The sequence below is a fragment of the Chelonoidis abingdonii genome, chromosome 19 (assembly GCF_003597395.2).
Source record: "Chelonoidis abingdonii isolate Lonesome George chromosome 19, CheloAbing_2.0, whole genome shotgun sequence".
NCBI classification, from domain to species: Eukaryota; Metazoa; Chordata; order Testudines; family Testudinidae; genus Chelonoidis; species Chelonoidis abingdonii.
The window spans coordinates 40215981-40240446 of record NC_133787.1 but is presented as its reverse complement, the minus strand read 5'-3'; the positions used below and the strand labels follow the sequence as shown (position 1 = coordinate 40240446).

At 55.2% G+C, this 24466-nt stretch overlaps 1 protein-coding gene across 2 annotated transcripts in view; it reads right to left on the bottom strand.

Moving 5' to 3' along the window:
- Nucleotides 1-24466, bottom strand: part of SPIRE2 (spire type actin nucleation factor 2) — a 42729-nt gene that overhangs the window by 2230 nt on the left and 16033 nt on the right. Inside the window, exons 3-14 of one of the 2 annotated variants that reach the window (XM_032771398.2) lie at nt 20240-20599; nt 15314-15397; nt 13524-13688; nt 10946-11032; nt 9372-9495; nt 8384-8553; nt 5161-5374; nt 3989-4131; nt 2841-2975; nt 2610-2677; nt 2487-2514; nt 1318-1433 (exon numbers count right to left, since the gene is read on the bottom strand). In XM_032771398.2, coding sequence (XP_032627289.1) covers nt 1318-1433; nt 2487-2514; nt 2610-2677; nt 2841-2975; nt 3989-4131; nt 5161-5374; nt 8384-8553; nt 9372-9495; nt 10946-11032; nt 13524-13688; nt 15314-15397; nt 20240-20599 — 1694 coding nt within the window. The remainder of the gene's footprint in view (nt 1-1317; nt 1434-2486; nt 2515-2609; nt 2678-2840; nt 2976-3988; nt 4132-5160; nt 5375-8383; nt 8554-9371; nt 9496-10945; nt 11033-13523; nt 13689-15313; nt 15398-20239; nt 20600-24466) is intronic. The other variant, XM_032771399.2, reaches the window with a different exon arrangement.

Below are 24466 nucleotides of genomic sequence, written 5' to 3'. Positions count from 1 at the left end.
GAGGTAGGATGAAAACCAGGAGGGCCCAAAGCCATGAAAGCTCAGGGAGCACATCACGGCACACAGGAGCGTAAAGCATCCTGGAGGTCTAGGAAGTGAGGCGTGGAATACAGCCCTTGGACTTAGCCAGGAGTTGGTGGCTGGAGATGTTGGTGGGAGCGGGTTTGGTGGAGTGGAGAAGCTGTAGTTGGACTAGAGTGTCCAGGAAGGAGCTAGAGGAGAGATTGAAGGCAATGGCTGTAGCTGGCAGGATCACTGATCCTGGAGGGGATGGGGAGGTGGGTGGGTTTGACAAGGGAGGAGACCAGAGCATGTCTGCTTTGTGGGGGAGGAGCCTGAGCAGTGGTGGGCCTTGACAGGTTGGAGATCATGGAAGGGTGGGTTGGAGACGCAGTGAGTGATACTGCAAGGGGTGAGGCGGGAGCTCAGCTCTTGAGAGATGAGAGGGAACAGCACCTGGCGAGCCCAGGGCAGGCAGCAGCCAACCCAGGGCAGAAGGTCACACTAGCAGGTGAGAGTCGGGGGTGCTCAGGGATTTACTGGTGGGGAGTGAAGTTGCCAAGGAGGGCCCGGGGGCTGTGAGGGAAGGCAGAAGGGGGCAAGGTGTCGAAGTCAGAGAGGAAGCCTACCCAAGGAGGGGTCAGGGAGACAGTAGTGGACAGGTGCACAGCAGAGAAGACACCAGCACAGGGTGTGGCTGTGTTGGGAGGAGAGGTGACGATGATGCTCCCCACTCTGGTTTGTCTCGTGCCCTGCCCGGGGTGCACGGAGCTCTGTAAACAACCCAACACTCTGCACAGGAACCTCCAGGAAACAAAGATCTGGGTTTGGCTGGAGACGGGCCAGCCCAATACACCCCACCTCTGTCAAAGGGCCATTTTCAGATGTCTGTGGGATCTGGAGAGGGATGCCCAGCTCTCTACGGCCTGCGGTGCCCAGCAGCCTAGCTATATAGGGGAAAGACTAATGGTTCACTTTGTCCCAGTCCGTCCTGTCCCCCACCCCACCCCACCGCCAGCAGGGAATGCACCACGGCTTTAGCACTGGGTGCCGCTAGCACAGACACTTACATCACCCAGGAGCCTCATCCTGCATTCGTGACATCCCCCTGGCTTCAGCCAATGCAGCCTCAGGCCTCTAGGTCACCCTACCTCTGTCTCTTCTGATATCTGGCCACTTGTCCGGTGGCTCCAGATCCCAGGGCCAGGGGCCAGCAGCGGGAAGGCTGTGCTGGAGAGGCCATACATCCCCTGTACTGGATGAGGGCCTCACTGCAGAGCTGGGATGGGGCGGCAGGAAGCACTGGGGAGAACTTACTTGAAGGCGTCTCTCCTCCTCAGCAGCAGAGCTTTGGCATTCAGAGATCCGGGGAGGTTCTCGAAGCCTAGGGCGTAGACGGGAATATGAGCAAGCTTCTTCGAAGGCATCTTAATCTGCAGGAGAAGCAGCAGAGATCAGTGTCAGGTGGGCATCTAGGCACTTTCTGAGCTGCTGCCATGGCCACCGGCCGTCCAGCAAAGCTGCACCAACACGTATGTCCTTTCCTGTGCCTGACACGGCTAAGTGACTTGGGGAAAAGGGGCAAGTTCCCCAGGCCACAGGTAGCCACTAAAGCGAGCCAGCTTGAAGCCCAAGTCCTGTGTTCCCCCCCAGAGGATTTACTGGCTGAGATCACGGCTCACCTATGCTGGGTGACTTATGCAGGGATTGGACCATGTTCTGTGCCTGCTTGTGCCCAAGGAGGGACCGCAACGTGCTTAGCACAGCTCCCCAGCACTGAGCTCACAACAACCACAGCATCACTCCAAGCAAATGCTTTCCCACCGGCCTCAGCTCCCCGCATGGAGGGTCCCCCTGTGTCCGCGTCATTTCTGACCAGGCCACTTCCTGCAGTAGAGGTGGGGGGTGGTGGCCTGAAGGTTACTGTCCCCACTTACAAGTCAGTTAAATGCAGGGGCATTGTAACAGTTTGTACAGGGGGGTGCTGAGAGCCACTGAACAAAACGAAACCCCATGGATGATGGAAACCGCTTCAAGCCAGGGGGTGCAGCACCCCAGGTTAAATATGGGATGCCACAAAGAATCATCCCCCTGACCCTTCCCACTGTGCTATGGCCAGTGTCCTACATGGTGGGGTGACCATGGTGGCCAGGAGTTAGATAAGCAGGGGCCCCAAAAATGCTACAGTGCCTGCTCTTCTGCTGCCAGCCCACAGCCAGCTCAGCACTGCATCTCCTCGGCACAGTGGGTACATTCACATGCCCACTGCGGGGCTTCCAGGGCCTGCCCCATCACCATCCCACCAGAGATCACTGCACTCTGAGATCACTGCCGGACCTGCTACTTTAGGGGAGGGGAGAGGGGGGAAGACAGTGTCAAAAATGAGACAAGGTGTGGGCGCCCATGGAGTTAAGTGGCAGGAGGCCCCACACAATGGGCACAATGTGGATGGTTCTCTGGGGACTGATTCATGAAGCGTCTCTTACCTTGAGGCTGCAGGAGGTGCAGACGGATCTAAAGGCAGAGAGAGAATCCCAAGGGTCAGTGCAATACCTCATTCCCCTGCCCCCCATGCACCCGCCCCCCAAAGCAGGGGACCTTTCGCTCACCTCTTGCAGAAGAGACAGGCTGGAGGCCAAGAGAACAAAGGGAACTTTGTTCTGCAGCAGCAGCAGATCTGTAGGAGGAGAAGGGCCGAGGTAAACGGTCACGGTCTGTATGGGGTAGGATCCCTACACCCCAGGGACTGTCTGCTGGCCCTTTCCGCACACGCTCACACCCTAGACCCCAGGCAGTCGCTCACAGGGAGGCCATGGTGCCATCCCATCCCCAGCCCTCACCTTCCCCTTCTTCAGGCTGTTGTAGAGTTCCTTGTTCTGGAGGAATTTCTCCATTTCGGCCTTTACCAGCACCCTGCGCACGTCCATCATCTCCTCCACGGTCAGGGCCAGGCTCTCCACGGGGTGGCTGAACTCCTGTGTATGGAGAGGGGGAGGGCACTAAGCGGGGCGCAGTCCCCCCCCCAGGGCCTGGCTGATCACTGCCCAGCCACAGCCTGAGCTGAGCCCCTTTAATGCACAGAGAGTGGAGGGGCGGCATTTTGGCGGGGAGCGAACTAACCCAGGATGTGTCCGTGGCACAAGTGCCCACCAGGACCCCGGAGCAAATGGCAAGAGGGAGATGCAGCTGCTCACGCAGGCATGGAACAGAGACTGACAGGACAGCAGCAGGGACGAGCTCCCAGGCCCTGCCCCCCACAACTCCCCTGCATTTGTACCTGGCTGCATGAGGGCCCCACAGCCATGGCTGGGTTTGGATGGGGGGAACCCAAACTTGGCTCTCTTTATTTGTATCATTTACTCTGCTATAGTGACTGTGGGGATCAGTCCTGTTCTGCAGCATCTCCTCCCCGCACCCCCACCCCAGAACTCAGTGCACTTCTATCCTGACCTACAGCACCCTGTTCATTCTGTCCTAGCCTTTCCCCCCTCCAGCTCACTGATGCCCCTCAATCCTCACCCGCAGCCCCCACTACTCCAGCCCTGGCTTGTCCCACCCACAGCTCTGCTGATGCCCCTCAATCCCGACTCGCAGCCCCCTGCCGTTCCACTCTGAGCTTCACCTTCCTTCAAGAATCTTGCTAGTGGAGATTAAGCTGCACCAGGCCAGAGCTCAGGGCAAACTGACCAACATTGTCCAATTCACTTCAGGGAGATCTGCCCCTGGCCCCAGGAGCCTGACCATCCTCTTCCACTCACAGATGCCCCTCCACCAGCAGCAGCCTGAGTCCCTAGCCCACGAGCCCCTACGGCAACCCGGTGCCACGCAGGTGTGGCCTGGCTGCCCCCCACAGGGGGAGCGACCGTTACTGAATCAGCAGTTGGCAGTGTTCTGGCTGTGAACAGGCGTCTCGCTGACATATGGGGGACTTGGTCAGCACGGCTCAGGGCTCTAGAGCAGCTTGGACGCATGCAAATCGGACACTTACCAGCCACAGATGCTTGGAGCTGCTGTCAGGGGTGGAGCTGGAGCCACCCTCTGACCTCTCCTCCACAGCCCCGAGGCAGCCGCGGTCGGATGTGAGCGGACTAGCGCTAGGTGGGATCTGGTGGTAACTGGCTGGGAACGAACCTAGAGGAGAATAATGCAGGCAGCCAGAGTCAGTCCTGCTGAGCTCTGCTTCTCCCTGAGCATCAGCCAAGTGGGAGGCTGGGGACCCTCCAGCCTGGGACCAGGACCAAGAGGGGCCCGGTGGGAAGGAGGCTGAACAGGGTCTTGCAGTGGCCAGCGTGGGGAATCAGCTCCAACACTGCACGTCTTGCTGGGACAGAGCTGGATGGGGGAGTGACATGGAACAGAGCCAGAGCCAAAGGCTGTGTGGCCACGAGGTGTCCTCTAGCGGTGCAGAGCTTAGGGAGAAGGGGAGGCAGGGAGAACCCTGATGGTGGTTTTGGGGTGTCCTGCAGGGCCCAGTGCTGCACTACAACATCCACAGACGGCAGAAGACTCTGGGCTTTGCTAACCAGCAAAGGGTTCCACAGGTGTGGGAACGAAGGGTTCAGGATTTACAGGGGCTCTACTCCTGGCCCCGCTTCCGGGGTCCCAGCTGCTGGCTCTGTGCCCGAGGTCCCAGCTGCTGGTTCTGTGCCCGGGGTCCCAGCTGCCAGCCTTGCACCTAGGGCTCCCACACATCCCCAGTTGTGGCCCCAGCCTTGGTCCCCTTGCCGCATCCCCCCATCCTGGAGCCACGGCCCTGCTCCTGGTCCTGGCTCTAGGGGGCAGCAAGGGGCATGGACGGGGCAAGGGGGGGCACAGCTCCCCCACTAGAAGAAGTGTTCCAGCACCACTGAAGGGTTCTGCACTGGGCAGCTCCTGGCAAGCCAATATAAACAAGGGCTGGTCTCCAAACCCAGACTTTGTATGGAGCCTGGCACCCCACTGCAAAGTCTCCGGGGGGGGGGGGGGCACCTTCCATTAATGGGGGAGGGGGAATGGCGACCTGAACTAAGATTGCACCTGTGTCCCCTTTGCAGGTGCAATCCCCAGTGCCTCTAGAGACAGCTGCTCTAGGCAGGTGCAGTTCCAGAGAGTGGGGTGGGGGAGACAGGGAGGCTGTATCAGCTGGGGAGGGGAAGGGAAGGGAAGGTAGGAGGAACTTGCCCTTGGTTTCCATGCTGATCCGTGCAGTATTCATGCTATCTGAGCGGGGTTTTGGCTCAGACTCCCATGGTACCAGATACCCTGAATCGGGCTGGCTGGTGCCCCTCTCGCTCTGGAACTGGGCCAGGTCCTGTTCAGAGAAGGAGCGATCACGCTTCAGGGGCAGCCCTAAGCCAGGCTCCCTCCCCATCTCAGCGCTTGGAGACTCCTCCTCCTGCAAAGTCATACAGAGCAACATGAACACGCAGGCCCTGGGCCGGGGACCTGCTGTAAAAGTGCCCCTGTCCTGCAGCTGCCAACAGGCAGCTTTCTGGAGTGCCAGGTCCCTGACTCAGCCTGGCTGGTGCCTTCTGCACCCACTGTGAGGCAGCGTCAACACCTTACTGTGCCCAGAGAGCCCATGGAGAGGGCATCTTGGGTGGTGCGATCCACCCCCTGGGAAAATGGTACTGGAGAGATGACTGCACAGATCCCATCCATCACCAGGGCTGTCCCATCACTCACCATCAGCTGCTTCCTTATGGCCCTGTCTAGGTACAGTGAGCAAAAAGACAAATTGCTCAGAAAATGGAGCTCCCACTTTGTTACCACCGTGGAGCGCCACTCTGTTACTGCCACGGAACGCCCCTCTGTTACTGCCACGGATGACCGCTCTGTTACTGCCATGGATGCCCACAGCAAGGACACAGAGAGCACAGAGCCACAGGGAGGCAGGTTGCCTTGACAAGGTCTCACCAGAAATGTTACTACACCTTGGTAAAAAGAGCATCAAATCGCTGTCTGCTTTCATATCCTGTGTCATCCAACTGGACAGGATGCCTAAGCTATGGTGGAAAGCTAGGGTGACAGCTCCACCAAAGCCAGGAAACCCCTTCCAGCTAGCTACCATCCTAGATCACTTCTGAGCCACATTTACAGACTTCTGGAGTAACTAATTCTGGGAGAAGGATCCTCTGGGTGATGACCAGGCAGGCTTCAGACCTAGTAGGAGCATTTGTAACTGAGCACATACCGGATCCAGTAGAATGGACTCCGTCAGGGATCTATCTGTTCTTGCTCCAATCTTTTTCATTGTATTTATGGATTATCTGCCTACAACAATTTCAAGGTAATTCAAATATGTAGATGACATCTGCCTAATTTCAAGAGACAGAAACCACAATAAGACTGAACTAACACACAGCAGCCGTCAGTGGCTATTGCAAGAAAAGGCGACTTAAGTATGTCAAAGATTGTGTTGTCTCATGCTTTTGTCTCCATCACCTCAAGACGTCTTGAGAACTCAACACTTTCTTGAATGGAGAATGACTAACACATGATCCAAAGCCTGTATATCTTGGAGTAACTCTGCCCTTGCACAATCCACACACCGACCTACCAGGATCACCTCCCCAAGGTAGCTCAGAAAATTAAGAGCAGAAATGTCCTCCTACATAAGCTTACATGCTCAACTTGCATTCTCAAACACCGCTAAGCTCCTGCCTAGCTCTCTGCTGCTCAGTTGGAGAATTCTGTGTTTCAGTCTGGTTAAACTCTCCACCCACAATATACAACTGAATCAAGCCATGAGACCAACAGTAGCCAAGTGGCTACCAGCCCTCTCTCATATTCCACCTCCCAGCACTTGTCAAAGACACATGGAAGGGCCTCGCCACCATCTCATCAGCAGAGCCACATTACCGACCACTTCTATGGAGGAATGAGAACAAGCTGCTCCTCTATAGGAAACTCCTTCCTCCTCACTCAGCCTGGTGAGAGAGTGCCTGGCTTCAGGCTGCCACGCTGCCTCTGGGACCAGCTCCACTGTTTCAGAGGAGGATGGCAAGGGTGCGATAAATGGCCACACCTGGGGACTCAGGGACAGCTCTCTGTGATGCAGTTGAGGACACCGCACACCTACTGAATGGCAGCTCCTCTTGCGCTGGCCTATCAGAACTTTCCAGCCCCCACACTGCTGACGCTGAGGTTACTGACCTGCTATATGATGCCTACCTAAGCCCTTTTGATATTCTTTTCCGGTATTGACTTAGATCTCTCTCCTTTATCTCCTTACTTTGTATTTTGAACTTTTTGCCATTTTTATCGTGCCACGACAACGCCAACACAAACCCTTTACTGGTTGGTCAGTCCAAGAAAGGAGACAACACAACAAAAGCCCCAGAGAGGCTGAGAGCCTGATCTCCCACCCAGCTAGGAGCCTGGGGCCATTGCTTCATTTTTTTGAATAAAGAATTTAGTGCTGGCAAGATGCAATGGAGTTTCAGCCCTGTGGCCTCAGCGCAAGCTCCCACACTCCCTCCTGTCCAGCCAGCCGTGAGGTCTTCTGGGCTGACACTGCTAATGAGGCCAGCTCTGCTAGTTGTTTTTGTGGGATGGCCAGAGACTAGCCAGCAGAAAGCAACAGCTTGTAATCCCTATTGTCCTGGGCTGGATTTGAACCGGTGACCTGGAAGTGAAAGGCATCACCCTTGGGAAGGGAGTATCCCTTTGCGGGATAGGCGGAAGCCTGCAGCTGGGCCAGCCTGGGGGGTAATGAAAGAGGCCCTGCCCCGCCCTAGAGATGGGCTATAGAAACAGGAAGAGGAAGTTGAGCAGAAGTCACGCAGGTAGCAGTGGGGCTGGTTTTTCCTCAGGCTCTGGGAAACCAGCTTACCCAAAGAGGGTCTGTGAACTTTAAGTTTGGGAGCTGACCCAGGGCCCTGTGGTGAAGGCCTCAGGAACTTTTGTGCTGGCCTGAAGCTCTAGTAGAAGGCCACATGCTATTTATTAGTGTGTGTGTGGGGGGGCTTTTCCTTGCCTTGGGCTCTCCGCATGAACCCACTGCGGCCCCACTCAGGGGGAGCTAAGGCCGGGCATGCCCTCTGGGCTGCCAGGGGGCAGGCAGGGACTGCCCCCCTTTACCCTAAACAATTCCTGACCCTGGCCCAGCCAGTCTTGCAGAGCCCTCTCTTGCTCCCGCCAAAGCCAACAGAAGAGCTCCTGACTACACTGGGCCACTGACATCAAGAAGGGTCACACGGCAGGCTTGAAGGTGAGCTCTGCCCAGAAAGCGACACAGGGCACTTGGCTTTCAGATACAGAGCCCCTCTGCCATGCTGCTGCGCCCATGTCAAGGGCTGTGTCTCCCTGCCAGCCAGCCCCTCGCTGCCCCAGAAAATGGCACCGATACCAGCAATCCTGAGCACCCTCCCACCAGTGACCACAGAAAAAAACCAACGCTTACTTCAGAGATATTCATCTCCTCCATCTCGGCCAGCGTTGGAGCCTTGAGCAGAACCCTTGGCCGCAGGCGCTGGGCTGGGGTGCTTGAGTCGGGTACAGAGAGGTTGATGCAAGAGGTTGACTTCACGTCGTTGGAGCAGGCATTAAGGATGCAGGGCAGAGAGCCAAAACCTGCAAGGCAGGGGAGGGGAGAGACTCACATGGGTGCTCAGGGCAGGGCTGGTAGGAGGATGGGGGGTTGGCATCCACCTAGAGGGGTGGGCTTCCCTGTGGTCTAGGGATACCTTAGAGGGGGCTGCAGTTTCAAACAGTCCCCTGAGCCCATATGGAAGAGAAGTGAGTATGAAACCTCTTTGCATGGACAGAGCACAATGCAGGGAACTCCTCATCCCAGCCATGGGGCTGGGGGACAGGGCTGATGGGTGCTAGCACCCCACACAAGACCTGGACTCATGCAGCGAACGAGGCCGGAGTGCTATGTCTCAGCAGGCAGCGGGAAGGAATTTACCTGTGGGGTAGAGCTGCCCGTCATGCCTTCCCCTCAAATTGGGGCAGTCGTGGCCTCTGAATTTCCTCACAAGCACAGAGCAGCTGCACAGGGGCGGTGAGGGGGAGGAGCCGTGCAAGCTGCATGGGGGAGAGGAGAGCTGAGCGGGCTAGGGGGCTAGTAAAGCTCTGGGAATGTTCTGGGTTCAAATCCTGCTGGCAGCCAGTGCTGGGCACTGTTAACCTGGTGTTTGTTTTTGTACAGAACATCTGGAATGGGTCATGTTTCAACAGCGCCCTCTGGGGGTTAGGGCTGGAGCTGCTCCCTGACAGCCTACGATTTCTCTTTGCCAGCAGAGCGCCCTGCATCCCCCCTCAGGACTCTCACAGATGAGCCAGCGTTTCGGGGGCCCCACAAGTTCCACATGCTGAGGCAAGGCCAGGGGTGCTGAATGGCACCATGCGGCTATGTGGCTCCCCGCTGGGGCGGGCTGGGACAGTACCTTTCTGACCCTGGTGCCGCATCTCGACTGGGCGAAGTTTTCTCTCTTGTTTGATTTCTTCCAGAATCTTCTCGTGGAGCGTTCTCTGCTTCTGGGGCATGGGGCGCAGCCGCCTCTCAGATGCCTGCAGTAGGGGAAGGAGCAGACGAGACAGGCCAGTTAGAACAGAGACGCTGCACTGGGCATCTGTGAACTTAGGCTGCCCAAACTTACCCAACCAAGGACGACTTGCCAGGAGCCCCATGGCAGCCCCTCACTTCCTTTACAGAGGTCACATGGCTGCCACTCCTGTTTTTACAAGTACAGCGTGGCCTGTGGAGGCAGAGCACTGTTGGCCAGAGACCTGCCGTCTCCCCAGGCTGCCTGTTCATGTCGGACAGGGGAGTAGCCATGACTGCGCTATCATCTCATGTAATGGGCTTGGCGCCTCCCCAGGAGCAGAGATCACAATGGGGCCCACAGAGAGCGCTGGGATTCTCGGTCCTAAAGCCGATGCTGCTGCCCCTGGAGCCAGCCATGAGGGCACAGTGTTACTCTAGGGGGAGGCTCCAGGGCTCTCCAGGTGAAGGAAGAGCGCCACTAGCTCATGCCAGCAGGGTCCCAGCTGAGCCTCTTTCCGCAGCTCCAGCCAGCAGCAGGCAGGGCCCTCACATCTGCTCCTCCTCACTAGGCAAGTGTCAGGAAAAGGGGAAAGTGCCCTGGAAGTGGGCTCCCAGGACAAGCGGAGAAGAAAGCGGTCTCCAGTGCTGGGACACTGCACGGGACACGGGCGTTGCGCTGGATTTGAGGGGAGTATATACCCCAGAATGTGATCAAGCTAATTGTAACCATATTATGTGCAGTCAGCCACTCTGAATTAATGATCGAGAACACCACCTAATTAAGGGTTAATGTGGAGACAGGCTTTCAGAAGCAAGGTCATAGCTACTGGCAGTTTTGCTAATCAGTGTGGGAGGAGGGAAGAAAAAGTAAATAACAGAGAGTGAAACAAAGATATGTGGCTGGACAGCCTTGAGTCTAGATGCCTCTGATAGTAAAAGTTTACTGAAAGTTAGGAAAAGTGATGACTTAGGTTATAATGACCCCTACTATGTGTTTAGTAGAAGTTAGTTATAAAAAGTTCAGATAATACAGGGTATTTGGGAGCGTTTGGTCAGCACTGATCTGTCATTGATTACTCAATACCGTCTCAGAGTATAGGTAAATATCTGGGATGTTTTAAACCTATTGCTTATATCTCTGTGTGCTTAAATCTAATAAACGGCAGTGTTAGACAAAAGCACGCTGACCTGCATTTCTCCTTGGTCCGACAGAATTGCTGAGTTCCCGTTGATTTATTCCTTACACCACCTGTTGGGGTTCTGATAACCCCGGGTAACAAGGGGACACTGGAGCAATGCACCTGACACTAGCAAATCCAGACAGTGCAACAGCCTCTCCCTTCACTAGGGAGGCTCTTTCACTGAGTCAGCGATTTAGAACCTGTTTCCTCCTGAGGATTCTCATGTGCCCCTAAGCACCTGGTCAGTCAGAAGCCCATGGCCCGGGCACTACAGAGTTCACACGGACGTTACCTGTTTCAATGGCGGCCGTGACCGTATAAAATCCAGAATGCGTTCATGGGCATCTTTCTTCACCCTGGGGGGGATGTCGCCGTCCACCTGGTAGGGGGAGGGATGGGCAGAGAGAGGAGGGAGAGTTAATGACTCTACAAAACAGGAAATGGCTGCCTAGGAAGGAGTGCTGCAGAAAGGGATCTGGGGGCCAGAGAGGCTCACAAGCTAAATATGAGTAACACGGTTGTAAGAAAAGCAGACATTGTTCTGGGATGTATTAGCAGGACACAAGAAGTCATTCTTCTGCTTTACTCCGTGCTGACTAGGCCTCAGATGGAGTATTGTGTCCAGTTCTGGGTGCCACATTTCAGGAAAGATGTGGACAATATGAAGAAAATCCAGAGAAGAGCAACAAAAATGATTAAAGGTCTAGAGAACATGAACTATGAGGGAAGATTGAAAAATCTGGGTTTGTTTAGTCTGGAGAAGAGAAGACTGAAAGGGGACATGGTAACAGTTTTCAAGTACAAAAAAGGTTGTTACAAGGAGAAGGAGAAAAATTGTTCTTTTTAACCTCTGAGGACAAGACAAGCAGCAATGGACTTAAACTGCAGCAAGGGCGGTTTAGGTTGGACATTAGGAAAAACTTCCTACCTGTCAGGGTAGTTAAGCACTGGAATAAATTGCCTAGGGAGGTTGTGGAATCTCATGTTGGAGATTTTTAAGAGCAGGTTAGACAAACACCTGTCAGGGATGGTCTAGATAATACTTAGTCCTGCCTCACTGCAGGGGACTGGACTAGATGACCTTGTGACACTGCACTCCATATTCTTCATAGGCTATTATGATATGGTTATAGCATATTATGATGTATTTTATGCATGATAAGTCATGTGAGGTGTCATTGGAAAAGTTATGATTTGCTGAATATCATTATCCTCTTTGTATGCATGTGTCATTTTTATCTGAAGTTATAAATACTAACTATGTATCTGTACTTCAAATCTAGTTACATGTGGGTAAGGCCCACTAGACAGGATGTATATCTGGTTGGGAAGGGCCTATTCAGGGCAATGAGTCATTAGGGAGAACAATAGGCCTTAGGAGAAGTTTATCTCCCACCTGGGGAGCCTTCCTGAGATGGGGGCAGCTCCAGGCACCAGCACGCCAAGCGCATGCCTGGGGCGGCAAGCCACGGGGGCGCACTGCCGGTCTCCGCGAGGGTGGCAGGCAGGTTGCCTTCGGTGGCATGCCTGTGGAGGGTCTGCTGGTCCCATGGCTTCGGCAGACCGACCACAGGCTGCCGCTGAATCCGTGGGACCAGGGACCTCCCGCAGGCAAGCCGCCGAAGGCAGCCTGCCTGCCGTGCTTGGGGCAGCAAAATACCTAGAGCTGCCCCTGTCCCGAGAACACTCCAGACACCTGTGAGCAATGGCTGCTGTGACTCTACAAGGACATGTGACCTGGCCTCATGATGCTGGACTCCATCTTGGGATGTCAGTATTTTTCCACAGACCAACCTAAGAACCAAGCTTTGGAACAAAGGGTTCCCACCATATGCAAAAAGCTATATAAGGCAGGAAGTGACATCATTGGGGTTCTTCACTCCCCACACAAGAAGAGTCCTGGAAACACCTGAGGAACAAACACTGAACTGGGGGAAGTGCTGGACCCAGGCTAAAGGCATTTCTAGCCTGTGTATGAAACACTTGGGGATTCCAAGCTGCAAAGCAAGGGCAGCTTGCCCCTTGAAGATCTGCAGCCTGCTTGTATCATCTCTTAGGGTGATAATCTGCTATTCATATCCAATCTCACTAGTATATTAAGCTTAGTTTACATTTGTATTTATTAGATAATCTGCTTTGATCTGTTTGCTATCACTTATAATCACTTAAAATGTATCTTTTGTAGTTGTTAAATTTGTTTTTGTTTTACTCTAAACCAGTGAACTTTGACTGCAGTGCTTGGGGAAATCTCGGCTTGGTTGCCACAAATGTGCATTGTCCTCTTCACATTGAGGGAGAGGCGGACCCGGCATTAAACCCATATACTGGCCAGATTTGACCAGGGCAGGGTGGGACTGCTCTGGGTCCCAGGCTGGGAAGCTGGAGGTTAGAGATCCTGAATGTAACTGCAGCTGGCTGTGTCCCTACCTGTGTGAATGCTGGTGAAAGTGCAGGCTGGAGGGTTCGTCACAGCAGAACAGTGTGAGAGGGAGCCCAGGCTGGCGGGTCAGGGGGCTCATTGGTACCTCAGTTCTGGGTGGCACCCTGGGGGGAACCCATCACAGACCTCTCAAACTCCCTTCCAGTCCTAGGATTCTTGGCTCTGCAGAGGCACTAGGGTGAGTTGGTCTAAGTGGAGGGGCGTGTATTACCCTGGGGGTGGCTCTGAAATGCCCAAAGAGAGGTGTCCCAGCAGCAGCATGAGCCCTACAATGAGCTAGGCCTTCAGCATCAACAAGTCCAGGAGGTGCAGGTGGTGGGGGCTCCAGCCCAAAGGCAGATGGTGTGTCACTAGGAGCGAGCGACCCTTGCACTCCATGGCAGTCACGCCCTGACCGTGGCTCAGGCCCCTTGGGCATGGCTGGGCTCACCATGACTTTGCGAAGCTTGTAGTTGCGTGCCCGGATGTCCTGCATCAGCATTTCAAAGGGCGTCAGCTGGTACTCGGTGGGCAGTGGGTTGTACTGCTTCTCCTGGACTTTCTTCAGCTTCACACCGTCACGTAGCTCCCGCATCAGCTGCACCCACAGCCGGGCCTGGAACAGAGACAATGGGCAACTGCCCCTTACCGAGGAGATGAGCCCGCGGCATCCCAGGTTTCCTCATAGGGGAAAGGAGCCCTGGGTAACCACGGGACATGAGCCCTGTGAACGGAGCCCAGCGGGGGCTCTGTGTGCTCCCCCCCCACACACTGGGACTTGACCTGGCGGGGGGATGGCAGCATGCTTAGCCCTGGTGTGAGGAACAGTCCTGCACTGGCAGGGAGATGGACGGGGTCACCTCCCAGCGTCCTTCCCATCTCTAACTCCGATGAGGGTGCCAAGCAGCTTCTCGTCTAGAGCATGTGACTATGCCCGGAAGCCTGTTAGGAATGAGGGCCTGCAGCTGGGCCTGGGATTAACTGACAACCACAGCCGAAAGTGGCCAGATGGCCTGCCTGGCTGAGCAGCATTGCCAGGGCTGCTTCGAAGCCCAGCAGCAGCACTTGGCCAATGGCTGCTCAATGCACTTGCCCGCAGTTGCGATCTCTCCTGCATTTGCCTTGCTCCAGCCTGTTCCAGTCCTCCTCCTGATTCCTGAGCCCTTCACTGGGCTCCTGATTCCTAACACTGGCTCTGAGCACCGCTGATCCAACCATTGGGCCTCACCACCCATGTCCTGGTCCATGCCAAAGCCAATGGCCTGGCTAGTGTGGCTTTCCCGGCTGGGCAGGCTGAGGTGAGAGGGCAGTGTCTGTACTGGAAAGGTGCCCGATTCCTTCCCAGCTCTCCTCTCCCTGGGAGGTGGGGTGGGGGCTCTGGATCATGACCCTGATGCTGGGGAGGCAGGGTCAGTGCCCCGTTCTCTAGCTATGACTTGTCCCAGTGCCCCCCACTCCCACACTCCCCTCCGTGTTCCCTACACTCTCTGCACTCCTTCCAGTGACTGCAATGGCAGTAATCTTTCTGCCTCTCTCAAGGATCTGTATCCAGTCCTTGAAGGGGTCCCCAGTTGGTCCCCCATTTTCATGATGATCTCTCACCCGCACCATCATGCCAGGCTGGATGGAATGCCCCATCAGCATCCCCTTTGTTGGCCAGGGGTGCAGGAGCAGCGCCAGGGTTTTTGGCGCCCTAGGTGGGGGTCCTTCCGCGCTCCCGGTCGTTGGCGGCAATTCTGCGGCAGGGGGGGTCCTTCCGCGCTCCCGGTCTTCGAGGCACTTTGGCGGCGGGTCCCGGAGCGAGTGAAGGACTCGCTGCAGAATTGCCAACGACGACCCAAAGTGCGGAAGGACCCCCCGCCGCCGAATTGCCGCCAAGGATGGCAAAAATCCTGGTACCCCAGGAGACCGCCTAGGTTGCCTAAATGGAAGCGCCGGCCCTGCAAGGATGATATAAATCTGCAGGGCTGAGCACGTTGTCTCTGCAGCACCCCAGTGCCTGCTGTCCCAGAAACGACTGCTCTCCCCTGTGACACGTCTAAGCCACCAGGGTTTGCAGGTTCCCACACCTCTGGGCCCGCGGGATCCCAGCCCTTCTCCCCAAGTGCTTCTTCTGTTCATTAGGCTGCCAAAACAAGAACACCCTGACAAGTTTCCATGAGCCCCTCACTACCTCTGTCTCCTGCAAGGCAAGAGCTGCTGATCAAAGCGCCCGCAGGGAGACGACCCTGCGCCACTTACCCAGTCTGTGTTCCGCAGATTATCGAGCTCATCCGTCGACCTCTCCTCCAGCTCCTCCTCCTGTTCCCTCAGCTTCCTCAGCATCTGCAGCAGCACAGACATGTCACGTTCCCCATGCTGGGTCCCTAGCACTTCACCAGGCCAACATGCTCCTAGGAGAATTCTGGCTGAAGCGGTATCATAAAAAGAGGGACTCCTGGACACGAGGAAAGAGTGCCCAGATCGTCGGCCCCCATCTGCCCCCACTGCCAGTCCTTCCCCCTGGATACAATTACACTCTCATTAGGGGGTTGTGGTGCCAAGGAGTCCCATCACAGCTCCACAAGGCTCAGCTTCCACAGCCTACTGGGCACTGAATATGCCTGGCCAGGTACAAGTCAGAAAGAAGGCATGGTCCCTGCCTCAAGATGCTACTCTGCATCAACAGCAAGTCTGGTCATGCCTTGGGTCTGACCCCAGCCACCCACTCCCCTAGCCAGGGCCTGTTAATCACAGCTTAGGGTAGAGATCTGGGCAAGAAGACCGTCCAGGTGCCATTGACTGGAGCTCGGGGAGAGGTTCTTAGCCAGGAGCATGCTAGGCCCCAAGGGAACCTTCATGGTCTGTGCTTGTGGGTCTCGCCAAATACATCCTAGGACTGTTCCATCTCAACTGAGCCATATGGCAGCACCTGTGGGGGACAGTGGGAGATGGATTCGCATTCCTCCTGGATTTTGAGAGCACCTGGAATGGACTCTGAGCGCAGCCCCTGTGTCTTCCCCAGCAGCAACGTGTGCCCCAAGAGAAGCTCTGGACACTTCGATTTCCATGCAGTTTACTGTCTGGCAAGCTGAGGCCCTGCCTGTTTGGTCCAGATGTTAAAGGTCCCTTGGCACTTCCTGGGAGAGGAGGGTTTGTCACGTCCTATAGCGTTGGGATGGATAGATGGTTACTGCCTGCCCCCCCAGAGGGGGCTGCATTTCACTGGACCTGTGTGTGTAATTTGGAACACGCTCTGGGATCCTTTGGAATGACAAGCAGCAGAGGAAAGAGAACTATAATTTATTGCTAATAAACCCACCACAGATCAGAGCCTCATCATCACTGAGAAAACCTTGAGACCCTATCATTGCTGGCAAATTGCGGTTGTGTTTCCCAGGCTCATCTCACGTGATGCTGAAGCATCATCTGCTTCCACCATGCACCATCTGACCAGCCCTGCACTCTGGCTGGTGCATAGACAACTGCCCGGGGCTGCACCTGGGAATATGCTGCAGACTTTCTAACCCGTGGCTGAAATAATGGAAGGTGCATTTCCCTCACATGGAAGGACCTGGGCCAGCCTGTTAAACTACCCGGGAGAGCCAGGAAGTCATCAGAGTGGGTAGAGCAGCTCTAGATCAATACTTGGCACCTCGCCTGTTCTGCCTGCATCAGATCATCTTTGGCAACCTTAAACCTTCCCCACAGCCTGACCCATCCTGCATGGCCTGCGTGCCTGCTGTATGGAGCTGGGTAATAACATGCTGGCTGCTTGCAGCTGCCTCCTGGATGTCATTACAAGCAGGAACAGTGCGTCTGGGCAGGTGTGGGCCTGCTGTGAAGGACTTGGGGGAACCTTCTCATGCCCTGCTGTTTGTGCCCAGGAGCTGCAGTGTCAGAGGGTCTGCATAGATTCCAAGGCCAGAAGGGACCCCTGGGCTTATCCAATCTCACTCCTGGATAGCACAGGCCAGAGAACTGCCCCACAATAAGCCCTACTGCAGATTTTCTAAAACAACATCCCGTCTTGATGTAAAAGTTGTCAGTGATGGAGACTCCGCCACGACCCTGGGTAGATTGTCCCAGTGGTTAGTGACTGTCCCGCCTTATTTCCAGGCTGCCCTGGGAAATGGGTACTCATGCCTATGTGGAGAGGGCAGCCACAGCATGTGGACATGGGGTACCTGCATGGTCCTGCCATCATCTTGTGACCCCAAATATATACAGGGTTTCCCTTCCAGTGTTCAGGCTGTGTGGGCAGAGCACCCGCTGAACCTCCCTGTCACATGCCTAGTCACTGCAGTCAGTGGGTCCCTGCTTCCTCCCATCCTATACATGGGGTCACAGCCTCCCCCGCAGCCCCACAGCATCTCAGCAATTCTCCCCGCCACCAGGCACAGCAATGCCCAGCAGGATATCAGGCTCCCTACGTGGCATTTCTGGAGCCCACCACAACTCATGCCCCAGGCATTGCTGGAGACACGAGTGTCGGGATGGATGAGCAAGGGGAGGTGGAGACATTTTTCTTGAGCTGTTTCATAAGTTTAATTAGCAAGTGACAGCCTCTTTGGTAACACTGCTGACCCCATCAATTCCTAACCACGTGCCTCTGCCATTGAATTTATGAGCTCACTTCCTGGAACAGATTATTGCCTTGTGATTACCCATAAGGGTGGAGTTCAAGGCAATCCTAGGAAACTGTAGCTTAAACTTTAACCCCTTTGAGGCTGGGACTGCAGGTTTGCCTCACTTGTGTCAGAGCAGGTGCCACAAGACACCAAACCCCCCAATGCCAATGAGATCTTGAACACGCCGCCTGTCACATAGGGAATGGTGACGCTGTAGAGCAGATTCACTCCCCTGCAAAGGCAAATGCTGGGCCTCGGGGAGCGTCCTGGAGACTCCCCTGCATGTCCTGTCAGGTCTGTTTGCCTATAAGCTCTTGGGGGGCAGGAGCTACGTCTCACACAGCACCACACACAGTGGCCATGCCAGGGGGTCGTTACAACCTCTGGGAGGAGAGGCAGAGAAAAGCAAACCAAACAGACTCAAAGCCAGCGACTGATGCACACAACTCAGTTCTGCAACCTGGGGTCCTGCTGTTGCCAGATTGACCCTCCCTTTCTCCCCCCGTTGGGTCTGCTGGTGGGTGAGATGCTAAGTTCTGCGGAGCAGGGACAGTCTTGTACTCGTGCACAGCACAATGGGGCCCTGCCCTGACCGGGGCCTCTGGGCTCTATCACAACCCCCGTCATCATCATCATCTCAGGCTAGAGCAGCTCGGTACACTGGGAAGAGCCAAAGATTCAGACTCCTGCCCTCCCAGACCTGCACGTAACTAGTGAGGTTCCTCCCGCCAGTCCAGGCCTTCCCAGAGAATCGAGGGTCTGGCCCCTCTGGGTCTGGCAATGGAGCAGTAAGCGGGGTGCTCTGATTCACACAGTTCCATTCCTGTATTGCTGCTTTTACTTCTCCTCCTCAGGGACCCCTGCGCTAGCCCCCCACCCCACTAGCTGCTCACTAAAGACTGTAAGCTCTGGGACGGGGACGTGGCCATGTGTGTGTCTCATACAGCAGCAAGCACACTGCCGCAGCAGTAGTCAGGCCAGAGAACCGCGTTAGTGTTCTGTGCTATCTGGCCACCAGATGGCAGACCTGAGATACTCACTGGGGCCGCAGGTATTGCACTGGGAATCGCCGACTGAGCACACTGGGCCCTGGGCTGGAAAGCTGCAGGCTGGGGAGCTGCATGGGCAACTATCAGTCAGGGCTGGGGTGGGACACGGCCTTTTAAAATGAGACAGAGGAGCTGAAATTAGCTGTTGAATGGCAGCGCTGTGTTAGGGCTCGGGGACTCGGGCACCCTTCACCACACCAGAATATAGGGAAACCTCTCACAGAAAGCTAGTGAACCACCTCTCTGCCTAGCTATCGAGGGTCTCAGGGGGCTTTCTCCCCCTGTCCCATTTTTATAAATACGATCCTGGCTCTGCCCTGGGAGCAGCACCATGGCGAAATGCCCATGGCAGGCTACCTCCTCTGGGCCCTGGCACACCATGGACAGAGGCCTGGGGAGGGGGACAGGTGGGCTGACAGAGCAGAGGGCAGAGGACTGGGATCCTGTCTCCGCTATCAAATGGAGCTCAGAACACCTCCCTCTCAGGTAGAAGGACTGTCTCAGGTGGCACTGGGGCATAAATCAGGAGCCAGGGGATGAAATAAGACAAAGGGAGATTTTGAGGAATGTCGGGGGACACTCCCTCATGGTGAGATGTATCAGCCTGGGGAGTCGCCTCCCATGGGAACCCCGCCAACAGAGTCACCCAATGCTGGGCTGGACAAAGCCCTGGAGAAGAGTCTGAAGGGACAACCCTGACCTGGCATCTCACAAGTCTTCTGCTCTTGTGCCCTTGATGTTGTGAGTTACATGGGGTGAGGTCACAATGAACCTGTGCAAAGTGCTGTGCAAGCCGGGGAGAGAGAACTAAGACATACAGAGTGTTTGTATCACTAATGGAGGCTGGTTCCTGCTCCCAACACACCCTCCCCTTCAACAGAAGGCTTGGGAAAGGAAGAACATGAGGCCATGGGCCAGGTACTGTATGGCCCCTGCACCAGAATCACTGAGGAGAGCGTGACCTGGTGAGAGCAAAGTCCGGAACCATTGTGGGAATGGAGAAGCCAGTCTAGTCTGTTGGCATCAGATGGCTGGCTTTCACCAGCCACCCCGGAGAACAAAAGCCAGAAGGAAATCCCAGGGATGCCCCAGACCCTGGTGCAGATTTCTAAGGATTTCTCTTAGGGAGTAGCTGCCCAGCTACCAGGGCCCTGAGATCAGCAGCGCTTTACACACCGGGGAGCCTAGGGAGTTCTGTGTTACTTCACTTTTACACCAGGGTGACTCCGCTCACTGGCATAACGCTGCAGCAAAGTGGTGGGGAATCAGGTCCTTAATGCAACACGAAGAGCAGCACTTCTTCAGGGGTGATTTCACTCAACACTGAGATGCTGCTCCCTCTGGGCCAGGGTGCAGCACCAGCAGCTTAGAGGGCAAGGCAAGTGGTGAAGAAGCCTCCCAGTCGATCCCTATGGCAGTACCACAGGGTGTGGGCATCACTGCCACACGCTCTGGCTCTCGGGGAGGACGGGTCGCCCCAGGCTCCTGCAGACAAGGCTGGCTCTCACCTTCTTAGCTTCCCGGATCTTGGTGAGAAAAGCCTTCAGCTCCACCGTCTCCACAAAGAGGGCCCTGCATACAGCCTGGTAATGCTGCTGTGCCTCCTGGGGGGCAGTCAGGCGAGCGGCACACATCCTCATGGCCTGCCCGAAGGTGCGCACGGCTTGTGGGAGCCCGTTCACAGCCTCCTCCTCTTCATCCTGCCCCCCATAGCCCTCGTCCGCCATGCTGCAGCCGCTGTCGTCAGAGTCGCTGTTGGCCATGAGGTCGATCAGCTTCTCCAGCTGGGGGCTCAGTTCTCGCTCCTCGCTCTCATCCAGCCCCCAGTCCAGCGCCCGGTAAATGGTAAATCCCAATGACTGCACCATCTGTAAGGAAACGGGAGAGCAGAGCACAGGCTGAGGCTGGGCCTGGGAAAGGGCAGTTATGCTGAGATGCCTCCGGAGGGGAGGAGGCTGAGACATCCAGTGTAGCTGCACTGTGATCTCTACCCCCAAACAACACCAGGGCGCGCACAGGAGAGGTGGCCAGCCAGAAGGGCACACGGTGTTGTTTAGATGCCTGGCCCACAGCCTTACCCATCTGCCCATTGCATCTTGGGCAGCCAGCAGGCGCTTTGCTATGCCGCCCGCCTGGAGGGCAGGGAAGAGCTAGAGACATTGACTTCAGCGCTAGGACGCCGGGCGAGGGCACTTGACATGGGAGAGGGCATCACAAAGCTCTGTAGCCAAGCACTGGAATGGGCCAGGTATCACATCATGCTTTCCTTCCCCCCACCTGCCTGTGCGTTTCACATACCGCTGCCGTTTGGAGGATTTCCATCACCATGTAGCACCCCCTAGTTAGCCTGCTGCGTATTACCAAATTTGGCTCCCGCGAAGGCAGTGGCTCTCAAACTTCTGTACTGGTGACCCCTTTCACACAGCCAGCCTCTGAGTGTGACCCTCCCCGTACCCATTAAAAACACTTGTTTATATATTTAACACCATTATAAATGCTGGAGGCGAAGCAGGGATTGGGGTGAAGGCTGACAGCTTGTGACCCTTCATGTAATAACCTCACAACCCCTTGAGAGGTCCCGACCCCCAGTTTGAGAACCCCTGCCCTAAGGGTAGTACTGAGTCTGGGGGGAGTCTGGCCACACCTAGAGAGACCCCTGTCCCACCCTATCCCCCCAGAGAGGCTCACTGATATGATTAGTAACAAGCAGGGATGGTGCCAGCAGGTGACCTGGAAGTGAAAGCTCCATGTTCCAGCCCCAGCCTCCTCAGCCCTGTGTCTGAATTAGATACAGCCGTCTCTTTCCCAGGAAGCCTGCAAATGCAAAGCTGCCCAGAGCGGTATGAGAGAAAAGGGTCCCCTAGTGCTCCTGGTGCTGGCAGGCGGGTGGAGAGGGAGCTGTAGGATACATGGTGACGGATACCCCTTCCCCCAGCCCCAGCCTCCCATGACCTTACATGCTGGCTGTGAGAGGCTTATGATGCTCTTTGAGCCATGAAGATGGCTGCCTCCCGTGCCCCCCAGGAATCTTCCAGGCCTTTGCTGTTTATCATGACTCCATTATCATGGGAGTGGAGGGAAGCATGAGCCAGCCCAGGGGATTGAGGGACAGAAGCAGCAGAGGTTCTGCGGACAGTCCTGCTGGGACCGACAGGCACTGCACTGTTAGCTACCCCAGACCCTCCGGGAGGAGAGGGGGGGCGCGGGAAAGGAGAGGCAGGGGGAGTGGAGAGGAGCCAGAAATGGGCTGAACTTTGGACCATGACACATTCCTGACCCATGCAAATGCAGCGCGCGGCAGTGTACAAAAGGCCACTGCACTGATAGCTTATCTCTGCCTACACCTTGCTGCTAAGGCAGATCTGGGGCCTGATCCAAAGCCCACCGAAGTCAGCAGAAAGACTCCAGTGGCTCCATTGACCCTAGGACAGTGATAGACTTCAGCGGTTCAGGAGTCAAATTAGTGAGCAACATTACCCAAAAGAGTCACAGTCCTGTGAATTCATTTACTATTTGTACATACAGACAGATATTCTTCTCACAGCAAAATGACTGATTATTATTTTATCAACTACAATTGGTTAATAACATAGTAAAAGCCTTCTGATTGGTTAATAACTTAGATGGGTTAATAATTCAGTCACCCAGTGTTTTAATATCCTGTGCTGCAAAGAGCTGCAGGAGACACATTAAGATGGTGGGCAGTTACTGTGAATGATGGCTCCAGGACCAGCCATGCTCCAGTCGCTTCACATGGAATTGGCCCTGAGAAGGCCTGGGGTGGGGCTCCCCCCTGAGGATACAGCCCCTGGAAACTGAGATCTGCAGGGGTCTGGAGCAGGAAGAGCAGTTGCTCGTCAGGCTGTTAGGTCATTCTTTCTAGATCGATAAAGTAGGTACGTGGGTGGGGAATCAAAAGGTGAGGGGAGAGCATGGAGATCTGACTGCAGTTCATAAGACAATTAACCCATTTCAAATGCTCTCCTGCAGTTCTACAATTGGTTACTAACATAGTGAAAGCAGCCTGATTGCTCTCCTGTGTTTCTAACTGGCTGGCGTTTTCTCTGGCCAATTTCACTGAGCACAGTTAGTCATGCTGCAGTCTCATTGGCTTGTAAAATATGAAACCCCAGCCAGCGGCAGAGGGCAAAAAAATGCGTGTCCAATTTCAAAAACAAGAGCCACCCAGCAACCAGGGCAGTAAAAGCAGCACCCAGTGTTTGCAGCAGGGCATTTGATCGGCAGCCGTGACCTGGAACCAGGCCAGCGGATGGAGCTGCTGCTCCTTTACACGCAACAGGTGCGGATGGAGCAGGGAAAGGGAGCAAAACACCTGGTCCTATGGTTTGAGAGCAGCGATTGCCCAGCCTGCTGACACCGCACCAGGCAGCTGCAGAAAGGACCCATCCCCTGTAATGCCAGAAGATGCGCTGCACCTGTCTCATTATTTTCATGCTTTGAGGCTAGTCACTGCAACCTGGGGAGAGACAGAATGCCCTGGAAGGCCTCCCGGCTACTCTGGCTCTGTGTATCTGGGCAGGTCATGACCTGTGCACTCAGTCAGACCTTTAATGGCCATATTTACAGCAGCTTCTGGCTCTTCACCGCTCTCTGTCATGGCACATGATGACACAGGAGGAGAATCAATCACTGACCCTTAGCTCAGTCCTTGAATCTTTCCCCTGAGAAGAGTGTGACAGACCCAGGGCTGCTCTGTGACAGTTGATGAATTGTGTGTGTGACATGGATATTGGGGTGCTCACTGTAGGAACGCGTTGGTTTACATTCGCAGCAGGCTGCTGGAAAAACAAGCTGGAAGTAGAACAATAGTTCAAGATATGCCAACTCCCAGTAAACTCTTCAGGGTGGTTAAGAGACAATGCCTGAGCAATAAGCCCCGTTACAAAGCTTGCTCTCCCAGTGCAGGGCCAGCAGCTCAAAAGGACTGAAGCATTAAAAAGGCAGAGTGTCCGGAGGTCAGGCAGCTCTTGCTGAGGTGTTCAGACTGACACACAGACAGCACTGGGGCGTCTGGAGATGTTAGGCTTTCCTAAGCTTCCATCAGGGAATGGTAGCCTCTAAGTAAGACAGACATGGTGAAGACTGTTTGCTGTTTTAAACCCCCCTTTTATGATTTCTTCCTACTGTTAATACTAAAGAAGCTGGCTGGCTGGTCAGTCTAGAATCCCCACTGGTCTCAGACTCCCGCTGGGAAGAACCACAAGGGCCAAACTCAGTCCAATCACCCATACGCCAGTTGATGTAGCCCAGGGCCTGATCTAAGAGCGAGAGAATCACGTGACTTCACCCCAGGAGAGGGAAAGGCATGAGACCTGACACTGAGCGGGAGACAGTGAGAGGCCCAGCTAGCCCTGCAACCATGACAGAGGAGTTCCCCAAATGGCCACATCATGCTTTTCTGAATGGAGTTTTCTTGTGCACAGTAATCACAGGGCACAATGCTTCCTTCTCCCTCAGCCTCATCATGCATGATGGCTGCAGGACCCAGCGGGTGTACAGGCCAGGATGCTGCAAGAAACAGCTGGTTTAGCAAGGGGATGAGCATCTCCAGCCTCACTCCCAACGCTAATGCTGTCAGCAGAGCTCTGTTTGGGTTTAAAAAGGAACCGTCTGTGCACGCGCGCACATACACCCACAGAGACACACCCACCCACACATAGAGAGACACACACAGACATACACACACACACACAGAGACACCCCCCCCGCACCCA